Raw genomic sequence first — 12,804 nt, 5'->3', positions numbered from 1 at the left:
TGAAAGGTGTAGCAAAACTGCTGTGGCAAACATGACATGATCCAGTCTTTTTTTTTTTTTTTTTTAATTTAATTTTTTTGCTTCTGTACCACTTTCTTTAAATCTACAAAAAAAGGCTGCATAACAGACAGGATTTGTAACTCTGTTAAACACAGAATTTAATGTCTTAAACCTCAGGCATATTTCCCACTTAAGAGTACTCAGAAATAAAGACTTGAACCCAGAGTGCACATTGTGAGCAGTCAGTGTGCTGCTATCTTACTCCCCAACAAAATCAGAAGGAAAACCAGATACATTGTCTTCTCATGGTTTCTTTTTAAACAAGACCCTATTGTCTTTTATGCTGTTACACTTCCACTCTTCCTCCACATCCAAAACCACACAGGTGCAGAAATGCAGGGTTTATTGTAATGCTATGAAGAAAAAAATTATAGCTATTAAACATGGAACAAAGACAAAACAAATTGACTAATGCTGACTTCTTGCTTTAAAAAGACTCTGAATTGGCACTTTGAATCTCATTTATCTTATGTGAAATACACAATACATTTGTCCTTATACATTCCATTTAATTTTTCAGCATATTTTCAAATATGACATTTATTTTCATTTTATCTGCCTTCCTTTCAAACCCCACTATCTGGGTGATCACTGAGGTGATTCATCTGACTTCTGCAGAGAGGTACATATCCTCTCAAAATTGTCTTTCAAGAGTGGCTTCCTAATAAGGAAGATATCCTTAACTGTAAAACTTGTGACAGAAATGATGGATCTGAAGTGACTGCAATACCTTCTCAAAATAAAGATGCACAATGCTTGGTATTTTAATGGCTAAAATATTGTCAAGGCATGCTCCAAAAAAATGAGTAGCAAAAAATCTTGTGCAGCACCACAGGGCCATGAGGCTGTTGTGTTCATTCATATTTTTCCTCTCTTCCACTTTTCCCTCAGCAAATTCAAAGACCTTGAATCCAGCATAGCTCTGGTCAGAGTAATGCCTGCAAGAATCAGGTACAAGGTCTCCTATTCCATTTTCTGCTTTCCTTTTCTTACATTTAACATTTTTAGCTATCCCAAAGTATGAATAAAAGAGTTAGAATTTTAGTTTCAGTGTTTGACCATTTTTAAATAATATGTACTTTATATGTATTATTTGCCATGTGAAATAATCTAAACAGAAAAATCTCAAGCTGCATCTCTCAACATCATTAGACTGGCTTAAAACTATTATTAAAATAGAACTAAATGTGCATTAATTACTTGTGTTCTATTTCCAAAGCCTTTAAAGTTCAGATACTCAGCCTTGTCTCTGTAGGGTGCTGACAACCTACATTTAAAAAAGAGAGAAGGAGAGATGGGAATCATAATGCTCCTCTTCCCAACTGTTCCAAATAGTTGAAAGAACACACATACACAAATACAAAAATATCTGTAGAATGCATGACAAAAAGCCTGCAACAGAACCAAGCAAGAAAAATGCCCAATTATTCTGTATTAATGAGTCAGTAGAGATAAAGAAGGATGGAACTGAGGCTCAGCTCAGATGTTAACTGAAGCACATCTGTCCCACCACATCTGGACATGTTTCCCTTGGCCCTGAGCCTGCAGCAGCTAAGTAGCTGTTTTGAGGAACTGAAAAACTTCACTGGAAAGAAGGAAGAACTTCTGGAACTGCACACCAACCTTCAGAATCACTCACTCATCAGCTCTGCCTTGCAGCAGAACTCCCACACGAGGGAGGCCAAGGCTCCTAAAGGAGAACATCACCTTTCAAGATCTTTACCTAATATTAAGTATCACAAGCTCTCAGACAGAGCAATGTTATGTGCACTCTGAACAATTAATTGGTTCATTACAGACCTGGTAAATAAGACACAGAAAGCTATTCTACATTACAACATGTTTATGCTCACCTCAAATATTATATGACCTTCATATGAGAAATAAAAAAATTATTAAAAAAAAGATTTTCCACTGAACAATCAATGCCCACTTGTCTCCTGTTTTCTGCACACATCACATTTACTACGACCTTACATTGCATCATATCCTTGCCTGGTCAGAGTTATTCCTACAAGGAATGTACAAGGCAAGACATCTGAGCAGCACAGCAACTGCAAAAGGCTGGAAAAAGCACAACAATCCCTCTGCTTCTACCATGGGCTGTTTCAATTACAGATTTCCACTCTGTTACTCTACCTATCCCTGTTCATGCTCAATATGGAACTGCAGCAGAAAAGAAATGTGGGATGAAGAGGTGACCTGAGAATTCCTTTTTCCTTATCCAGCTCATTATCTACAGCAATCCAAAGGACGTATAGTCTTGTTTCTAAGTCTACCTTTTAACACTGCAAGCAGCAGAAGCAATTTTAAAAGAGAGTAGCTGGAGAAACAGAGATTTCATCCTGGGCCTTCCCAGATCCATAGAGCAATTTGTGCTGAAGAACAGGCTGTTACTCTCCATGAACTATCACATGCAATAAAAGATGGCATCAACAATTTACAAGCAGTTTACCCCTCTGCTGAACTACAATACATTAGTGATCCTGATTCTGTTCTAGCCCTGAAAAGGAAATGCAGTCCAGTGGTAACAGACAGATCTGATAAGTACATCATGCCAACAGCATTTAAAAGCAACAAAATCGGAGACATCTGAGCAGGAGATGCAGATTGTGCCTCTTGTTCTGCCAAAAGTCACCTCTGAGGTCCCAGTTTCAAAATTAAAGACTGGTAATTGCCTTACAGAAGTGCTCAGACATGCACATACGTAACAGCACAGTGTTGTAGCTAATGACTCCTGAGACCTCTTAAACTAAGCGACCTCAAGTGTTTTATTTGTTCCTGTCACAGAAAAAAACCAGCTCTTCCACGTGAAGAAGCTGCTCCTGGCTCTGAGCACAGCCTCAAGCAGTGCTGGAGGGGCAGTCCCCCATCCTTACTCCCTCTCCCAAAGGAAGGCTTTCCCATCTTTTACAGCCATGTGTCAGAATGGGCCAGTGGTAAATTTGTTTCTTCACCACTAAAACCAGTGTCTCCTTCACGCATGTTTGCTCATGTTCCAAAAAAACTGGGAGTCCCTGCATCAAATCCAAAATGCATTAAATGAGAGCTTCCTTTTCCCTTCTGTGAGCTACTGCCTGGGCTTTCCAGAAGAGGGAGGCTAATTCAGCTGAACAGCAGAACATAAATCAGGCCAGCTGCGAGATCTGACTGAGGTCTATACTCTCCCACTGGTCTGAAACGACATAATCCATCATCCAAAATGCCCTCATGTCATCTCACAGAAGTTCTGGCTCCAAACTGAAAAGATTTAGTCCAAAAAAAAAGGAAAAAAAAATTACAGTGAGATATCAGGAGGGGGTGTACATGCAGTTAGGGGAAGGAACAAACTCCTGCCCCATAAAACTATGCAGAGCTTTTTCTCACCATTACTCTTCACCAACTCCTCAAAGGAAAATACCAACCATCTGAATTCCTGTGGGAAAAAAAAAAGGACTATATATTGATGGCAGGAGGGCAGGAGGGCAGAACAAGGCAAACATCTCACCAGGAAAGAACCAAGTTAACAGGTCTGTACCAACAAAGAAATTTAAAGCTCCTTTGAAACTTAGTCCTTTCTTTGTGTTCTGTCTCCTCAGTCAGAAAACCACACTGTGATTTTCAGAGAAGCCAGGTATCTGATGCCTGCTACATTTAATTTACAGGGTTTGTCCACCTTTTTCCCACTGAGGCAAGTACTGAAACAAGTATTACATCCAGTCTGCAACCTTAGTTGAAATCTGAGGTTAATTACTTTTTTTTCCCAGCAATATTTGGCACGGGAGGGAGCCAGCTGTACACTGACAGGCACCTTGCACAGGCTTCTGCTTTCAGAGATTTCAAAACCTTCTTGCTTACTTCACATCTTCCTGCCTCTTTCCCCTCACACCTTGTGCTGAATATTCAGACTACAAATCCTTCCAGCCAAGGATTCTCACTCTGTGCCTGCTAAAACCTGACATGTGTCAATCTGAGTACATCAGGAGTAAGCTGATGCTCATCTTGTTAACATGCACAATGATTTTAGGCATTAGCACCAAACACACAATGTTACTCCAGGAGAAAAATCCTACTGCTATGCCAAGGATGACCACAGGAATATAACAGAGAAAATACAGTTCTGTGTCTTTGCCTCCATGCCCCAATAGTTCAATACACTTCTACTACATTAATCCATGTCAGCCCTTTTGTCAGTCAACTGGGCTCACAGATTCCCAGGATATCAAGAATTATCTACCAGGGAGCAATTCCAGAAGGCAGAGCTCACTCCATGCTCAAACACTGATAGCTGTGCAAGCTGAACTCCAGTTTGATGCCCCCGTGGTGTACCCATTTCTGAAACATGGGAATATGCCAACCTTTCTGGAAGGACACTTGGGACCCAGAAGTTGAGAACTCATAGCTTATAATTCATCTGAGCCAGCACGAACTATCTAAAAATAATGTGTCCAAGTCTCTTTTTATGGCAGATAAAGACAGGCACCTCCAAAAAAGAAGATAAATGACTATGCTGCCTTTCCCACTGCTATTTCCTCTCCCATTCCATCATCTACATGGGAGTCTAGACAAGTAACTCAAGCACAACTAACTTTCTGACAGCTGAAGGCATGTGAATGACCAATTCATTCAAAGTGAAAATTGCTGGGCACAGGGTATTTGTGAAGGATTTCAGTACAGGGATGGTAAACTCCACTTTTATTTGTGGTTATCCCATTCTAAGCACTACCCTAATTATTTCTGTATTTTACAGTTGTCTCTGGGGTGATTTTAATTACGGCTTCTACAAATGCTGAATATCTTATCTTAAAACTCAGTGTTTGCTAGCTGGTAATTAAAATATTTAATAAAGAACTAAACGTTGTTCTGAAAATATAAAATAGTCAAGCAATCCTCTGAGGTTAAGTCTACCTAAACTGCAATGTGTTATAAAAATTAGTGAATAATGCATGGACAACCTACATTTTGCAAGTCGGGGAGAAGAAAGTTAACATCCTTACTAGTAAAATTGAATGTATTTATCTTGCACTAAGTCTAGTTGCATGGGCAGCATCTCTTTATGTATCTACAGAGATAGATGTTTATGATTGCATCTTTGAAAATAAACAGAAATTTTGGAAGAGCACATCCAGACAGGATAAGGTGCATCTCCAGAACTAAGGCTTTTCCGCACAGGTGTCCCAGATTTCTGTGGGGAATATGGTTTCATCCCAGCATAGATTTAAAAAATATACAAGGATAAAGCTGATGCATTAGCAATGTGCTCTCTAAACCTTAGCTGAGACAATAATTGGCCAATTTCTCGGTAGCTACGCTGGTACCCAAGAGGAAAAGAGGCGGCGGGGGGGGGGGGGGGGAAAGGAAGGGATGGAATCATTTGTGCCCCGGCACACGAGTGAAGAAGCAAAGGTGGGGAGCGGGACCGAGGGCAGCAGGGACCGAGGGCAGAGAGGAACCGAGGGCAGCAGGGGTCGAGGGCAGCAGGGACCGAGGGCAGACAGGGGCCGAGGGCAGCAGGGACCGAGGGCAAAAAGGAACCGAGGGCAGCAGGGGCCGAGGGCAGAGAGGAACCGAGGGCAGCAGGGGTCGAGGGCAGCAGGGACCGAGGGCAGAGAGGAACCGAGGGCAGCAGGGGCCGAGGGCAGAGAGGAACCGAGGGCAGACAGGGGCCGGCCTTTGCCCTCAGCGCGCTCGAAGCGGAGCGGCCGCGCTCGCTCCCGCCCGCGCTGCCGGGACGGGGCCGGACGCGCCCCCGGGCCCAAAACTCGCCGGGAGCCGCATCCCCGCTCCGGGGAAGTTGCCGGTCGGCCCCTTCCGAACACCCTCCCCGGCCCCCACACTTACATGGTGCTGGCAAAAGGGGGGGGCGGGTAGTATCCGTAGGGCTCCCGGAGGGTTTTGACAGCTCTTTGCGGCGGCGGAGGGGGCTCCGGCCCCCCATTGACGCCTCTCCAGCCGCGGCGCCGGCGCTGCTGCTCCTCTTCCTCTGCACCCTCCTCCTCCTCCTCCTGCTGCGGGGGGAAGGTCACTCTCCCTTGCTCCTTGCTCTTCCTGCTCTTGCTCGACATGGTCAGGGTCCCCTCAGGCGGCGGCGGCCGCTGCTCCCGCTCCCGGCCGGCCTCGTCCGGCAGCGTGTGCGGCGGGGAAGGAGGCAGCAGGAGGAGGAGGAGGGAGACACCAGCCCTGCCCGGCGGGGCACAGAGCGCCTGGAGAGGACAAACCCCTCACCACAACACGGCCACCCCGCCGCCCGTCGGGAAGGCGACGCGATGCGCAGCCCGGCAGCGGGAGCCGGGAAGTGCCGAGGAGGCGAGCAAGAGACAGGGCTCCCGGCGGCGGCGGCAGCGGCTCTGCCCCCCTCCTCCTCCTCCTCCTCCTCCTCCTCCTCTGCCTGTCATCATCCCTCGCTAGGACGGCATCGTCACGGAGGCAGCGGGGCCATGGACAGCGCACCCGCCTCCCGCAGCGGGCGCTCCGGAGAGGAGGGGACGCTGCCGTCCCACCTCCGCCCCTCACGGCCCAGGAGAGGGGGGGACACGAGGGGGAGGCGCGCTGCCACCGCAGGAGAGCTACAAATGTCCCTCATCCGCCCGCCGGTGCCGCCGGCCTGAGGGAAATCCTGTTCCCGCCGAGCCGGGCGTGAGGGGAGCCCTCGGGAGGCGCCCGCAAAGCCGGCGCCGAGCCCTGAGGGAGCCCGGGCTCGCTGGCCCCAGGTAACAGCGTGAGCCAGCAGCAAGGTAATTGTCGCTAAAATGGCCCAAAAGCCCGGCCAAACCTGCACAAAGCTCGGCAGGTACTTCGAGATATACCCAGCCCCACGCTGGGAAGAAGTTGAAGTCGAAATTTTCAGGTGGAAAAGAGGCGCTTCTGAGTGACTTACCGAGCGAGCCGAGGTTCCCCAAAGTGTTCCAGATGTCTCTGCCTTAGGCTTGACTGCTTTAGTTCTGTGTGGTGCCAAGCTGAAAAACAGTGGGAGGATGCTGAGGCGCCCATGGCATATAATCAGAACTAATTATGCTCTATAGAGCCCAGCCACAAAGATTCCTGCCGCACAGAGACGCATTACCTCTTCCATTACTATGAGAGGGTTTTTTTTGTTTTATTTTTTGGTGCATTATTTCACAGGGAAAATTATTTCGTGATAGGAGAGCAACCCCTTTAAAATCAAGGCAAAGGCTATGTGCTTTTGTATGCAGAACTTACAGAACGGCAGGTACATATATAGTACATGTGTTAATTTATATATAATCAAGCCACTACTTTGTCTACATGCTGCTGAGATGCCATTTTTCTCTTGCTTTAAAATTTTTTAGAGCAGTATCGGTATAAATTTCCATGAAGCTGCATTCCAAATCTGCTGAAATTGAAATTTATCTAAGCTTTCCAAATACTTCAGACAAAGTGGACTTTCAATCTACATATCACCACTAAGATGCAATTCTCATTTGTGAGCATTATCAGGTAGTCCGAGTGTAAAATCCTTATTAGCTCACACTGTTTTCAGTACCATCCCTGGTTTTGTCTTTGTTGTTTTCATGTGTACAAAGTTTGTCCTCGTGAAGCACAGGAAAAGCCAACCAAGAGTTTCACAGAGATAATTTACTCAGCTATGGCTTTGAAGGGAGAATTGGGCTTTGTTTTCATCACTTTAATTAACTTGTATCTTGAATTGTTTAGGGAAGTGTGTTTTTTATGTCTTTCATCACATGCAAAAGCCCTTTGAGCTTCAGTGGAATTATGTGCACAATAGAGCAAATTTTGCTCTCTAAGAAACTAACATATTGTGTAGCTACTGTAACTCTAAAGTGCTTGGGGTTATTAATTTAAGACAGTCTAGGTGTCTCACCTAATTATACATCTGTATCACTGTTATACATTTTAGAGCACAGCCATGCAGCAATCTGTCTGCATCAAACCTTGTATTCTTGCAGGGATTCTTTGACTCAAAACATGGTACCACCCACATTGTGATCCTTTTATAAAAAAAGTCCTCTGTTATTACAGGGGGCTACAGGAATGGACTTTCAATTGCCTTGAATATTTCCCTTGGGAACAAAACATAAAAGTACAGCTGAAAGTCAATGAGAAATGCTCTTGCCTCAGAAAAGGCTCTAACATACCAAGGTTTGTTTGGGTTTTTTTTTTTTCTTTTCAGAAATAGATAGAAAATGGTTTTAATATGAGTTCTTGGTTTTAAGAAAGTCTTATTCTTGCTTTCTCCATTGTACCTCCCATCACTAATTTGAATTGTGCTCTGTGGGCCATGTTTTTTCATAATTTGAGTACTGTGTAATAGAGATTGGTTTTCTGTTCATGTAATGAAAGGTAATGTCCACTATTTGTTATCCAGGTCACTGATAATACCTTGAAATTCATCCTTGGCAGGATGACTTGGAAGTCATCCTTGCAGAAGCCTTCAGGATACATCTCTCCATTACAAGGGGTAAGATGATAATTCCCCAAGTAATCTTAGTACTGAAGGATAAGGGGAACATAAAAAGAATTGACCAAATCCTTTTTTCTTTTTCCCCATACTCTTACAGAGCCACCAAGCTGAAATACATGATTCCTAATATGTGTTTAGATTAAGTGTAATATTCCCTCTTTGTTTCTTTCCATAAAATCCAACCTAAAACCAGCCAGCATGGCAACAAAAGAATCCATTGCAAATCACAAATGTACTTTGTATGGTTATAGTGTTAGAAATAATGAATATTTCTCACTGGAATGTGCAGGATAATTATCTTGGTCACAGTGAAATGGTTTATAGAAAATTTACCACAGTTTGAAGTGTCAGGTTGCTACCATTGGAATAGGGATGTGAGAATCCTTGTATGATTCAACCATCACTGCCTTACCTGACAGTAAGAATTTAATAATGATTGCTGTGCCTTGGTGGTATGGTTGAAGCTTTGAAGTGCCAGATTCAGACAAATAAAATGCATGAAGCTGCACTTTTGAAACAGCAGAAAATGTGAGAAATCTAAGAGTCCTGCAATTGGACTTTAAAATTCCTGGTCAGGGCTGTATGTCCCAGAAAACTTATTTATGTTCATGACTCCTGTTTTTGAAAACATTTGTGATTTCTTTAATGCCTATGCTCTAAATACTTACTCTTGAAAATATTTCATGTTATCACCCATCAAATTGAAGAAATTCAAAGAAAGTGAGGGAGAAAAGATGAATAAATTTGAAATGCCAGGCAGAGCAAGGCAGGCGAGCTTGTGCTGGCTGGAGATTCAGCTGGGTAAAGACTTTACAGTCAAAGGCTGCCAATCCAGTACATTTTGTGAATGCTGACTTGAATTTACAGGGTTTGGAAGTGATATCATTTTAATCTAGAAAAATGCTTCCTGGAAGTTGCTTAGACAGGAGTGAAATAATGGAAGGAATACTACCCTGAGGACAGAGCAGGAGGAGAAAAGCCCCAAAGAGTTACAGCTAACAGGGAAATGTAGCATGTGTGGTATTTTATTACTCAAGGTGCTAGATTATTCATCATTTTCTTTTAGAACATGGATTTAATGCCATAATTGTTTCATGTTTGATTTAGAATTGCAGTCAAAATACAATCCCTCATTGTTTTCACCAGACTAACTTGATCTAAGCAGTGTAGAATTGGAGTGGGACAGGGCTTTGTTTATATGGATCAATTACTCTCTGGCAGAATTTTTGTGTCCTCCTCAAAATTATGAGATATACACATTTCAGATTTCAAAATTTCCCTTAGCAGTGTTCTTCAACTGGAAGGGAATTATCAAGGAATAGTTTTTCTACATTGAAATAAAGTGTCTCCTAAGAACCCACAGCAATACATTTCCTTAAAATATTGTCAGAACCATGAGTTCTGTATTTCTCTCTCCCATTCCTTTTCAGCTTCTTTGAGCTGAATGAATGAAGTAAAGATCTGAAATACGAAAATATAGCACAGTTAGCATTTATTATAATAAAATATCAGGAAATATATTCAGGTTCTTAGACAAAGCTACCATAGCATTGTTATGAGGCACCTAAATGAGTAGATATGCACTGAAGTAAGATTGGGAAAAGTGATGGGGAAAAAGATAATTTAAGGAATTATGCCCTGGGGTTATCCCTTAGCAGAACTTCTCTGACAGGTACATTAACACTGTTAATTTGAAAGCAAATCTAACTTGTTTGATTACAATTGTATTCTAGATACTAAGACTTCCTTGTTGAAACCAAGTGATTTAGATTTAAGAACCAGCAACACACAAGAAACTTCTAGTAACAATTTCCCTCGTGGAACAACTTTGTATGCTACATGCCACATTATTATTTTCCAGCTTTATTAAAAACAAAAAAAAAAAAAGGAAGAGTACCTTCCCTCAAGAGACAAAACTGGGTTTTATTTGCTTGAAGTGACGGGTGAAGAGAAGCAAAAAGACACTCATGGTAATGCTAGAAATAGAATCCAGGTCGTGCAGTACATTGAACCCTTCTCTAACGTGTGTGTACTACTTTCACAAAAATTGGGAAAGTTGGTGGGAATAGCAACAGTGTAATGAAAGCAAAATTGGCCTTCTTTGCCTCATACTGGGAATTTGCCTACTTGCCAAGAACCCAGTGTTTTCAAGGACATTGAGCTCCTACATCAAGGACTTCTATGAAAGTCTAAACAGGTTAAATCAGCATGAAGGAAAAAGAAGGAGTGATGTGATGTCACTGATCTGTAAGCAGATCTCAGCCTCAGAACTAATATTATGGTTTAAGGCTTTTTACATGAGATGAAAAGACACATTCCTGAGACTTGAGCCTGTAATTTCAGGCACCCTGTGCTGCCATTCAGGCCCATGTGAACTGAGTGGGTATAAAATGCTCTCAAATCACCTACTGCAAACCAGGCCCTCAGAGCTGTGCATTGCAGTGGTGTTATGTGGTCTACTTTATAATAATAGAAGGCTACTGAAGTGCCAGTGGTACCATTAGATAGACACTGGCTACATTTTCCAAGAGAAAATGGACAAACACTCTTTCTTTTTTTTGGCATTAAGTGGCAACTATATATACATTTACATATTTGCACCCATTAGTTCCTTTTTTCCTAAGGTATGTCCTTAGACAAATCCACTTTTGAATAAATCCACAGGATTCTGAGCCTGTGCCAATTAAGTTTTATTCCTCTCTTTTCAGTCCTACTAGTAGAAATTAGAAGTTAGCAGAAGTGCCACTTGGAAAGGGACTGCAGAATCAATTTCCTTATCTCTGCATTGCCCTGGGGACTGTATGTGGCTTATAACCTCTATAAAGTTTACTTTCCTAAGATTTGCTTATCGTTTATATATAAAGGCTGGATTTTTTTTTTTCCTTTGATTGGTTTTCCTGTCCCTGTGTCAGCCAATACTCCTTGAAAATGTAAACATGAACCTTAGCCTACAGCTGAGTGCTGGGAACCATGGGAGAAGTAAATTTATTGTCACAAGCCAAATCTTTAACAAATCATTTTTCTTTGTGATGGTGATTCAAATATGGGTGGGTGAGTGCAATGTGCCCTCCTGTCTCCTTGCTGTTTGATAGCAAAAGTTATTGCATGGATGTTTCCAGTGTTTCAACTAATGAGGGTTGCAATGGGTGTGTGGAGTGCAGAGTAGCTCTTATTTTAGCAAGTTATCAATGATTTCCATCCTGTGCAAGTAATTAAGTCTGAGTATTTTTGGACACAGTTTGATCTTTCTGTAATTGGGGGATTTGAGTCACTATGGGGATGAGAACAGGGGAAGCAGGACATAATAAAAATAATAGCAAGAGGCAAAAAGGTCAAATGATGAATTAAAACAATTCACAGTGATTTTTAAACCCAGAAACAAGTGGCTTTTTCATGGTGTTTCATTTTGCAATATATTTTAATCTGTAGATGCATTCTCACTTGTGACTGCTCAGCAGAAAGAACTTTAAACAGCAGCTCACCGGTATGAAGACAAATCTGAGTGACAAGCGTGGCTCCCTGAGGAGGAAAAAATCCTTCATCCAGGTTTGCACCATTCTAAGCTCCCTTGTCCAGGGTGTCTTGCAGTTTTGACTGAAAGATTGCCTGATTCTGTCATAGTTCAGAGCCTACTTCCCTTAAATCTCATCATTAGATAAATACCATCTGCTCCTAACTACTTGCTGTACCTCAGAGCATTAAACTCCTCTGGTTGGAAGAGGAGTAAATACCACAGTGCACAGTGTTGATTGAAAATGTAATCTCTCCTTCCACGGGCTGCTGTGGAATAGGTGATAACACTCCACCAGAGGTGCTCTCTGTTTGAGTGACAGAAACTCAGGGGGTCATTCCCAAACCCTGCTTTCCATCCTGCATCAGAGGGATGGACAGCTACGAGGGAAAGGAGATCAAAGGAAGATCCTGCTGAGCACTGTAGCTGTGCTGGGAGTGGGAGCACATCCTCCTGTGCAGCTCCAGAGTCATTTGGGGCCAAGAGAAAAAAAGCCTCATTATCTGGCACTGCAAAAATCATGTTTCCAGCTCTAACAAATAATTCCTACCCTTGATATGCTGTTCAGGGCTGAGCACTCTGAGTATCATCATTCTCAGGGGAGAGGAGGTGATATTGGCAATTGGTGGGTTAGTCTTAAACCTCCTGGTAATAAACTTCTTATAAAGAGGCCACATTTCACCTCTGAACTGAGATGCAGAGACATTCATTAGGAATTAATTACAATTGATAGCAGAGGCATGGTGAAGCCTGAAGTCTGATTAAAGCAGATGCCAACACCCTGCTTTTCCATAGCATAGAACATGCTTAA

General features: G+C 42.8%; 1 protein-coding gene across 2 annotated transcripts in view; it reads right to left on the bottom strand.

Moving 5' to 3' along the window:
- TRPC3 (transient receptor potential cation channel subfamily C member 3) overlaps window positions 1-6,524 on the bottom strand; it is a 32,799-nt gene extending 26,275 nt beyond the window's left edge. Inside the window, exon 1 of one of the 2 annotated variants that reach the window (XM_079306331.1) lies at window positions 5,881-6,524. In XM_079306331.1, coding sequence (XP_079162457.1) covers window positions 5,881-6,104 — 224 coding nt within the window. In that variant the 5' untranslated portion in view covers window positions 6,105-6,524. The remainder of the gene's footprint in view (window positions 1-5,880) is intronic. The other variant, XM_079306332.1, reaches the window with a different exon arrangement.
- Between the last annotated feature and the right edge of the window lie 6,280 nt (window positions 6,525-12,804).

This window comes from Erithacus rubecula (genome assembly GCF_903797595.1).
Source record: "Erithacus rubecula genome assembly, chromosome: 5".
Lineage (NCBI taxonomy): Eukaryota > Metazoa > Chordata > Aves > Passeriformes > Muscicapidae > Erithacus > Erithacus rubecula.
Note: the sequence above shows the minus strand (reverse complement) of the source record. Positions and strands in the feature narration are given on the sequence as shown.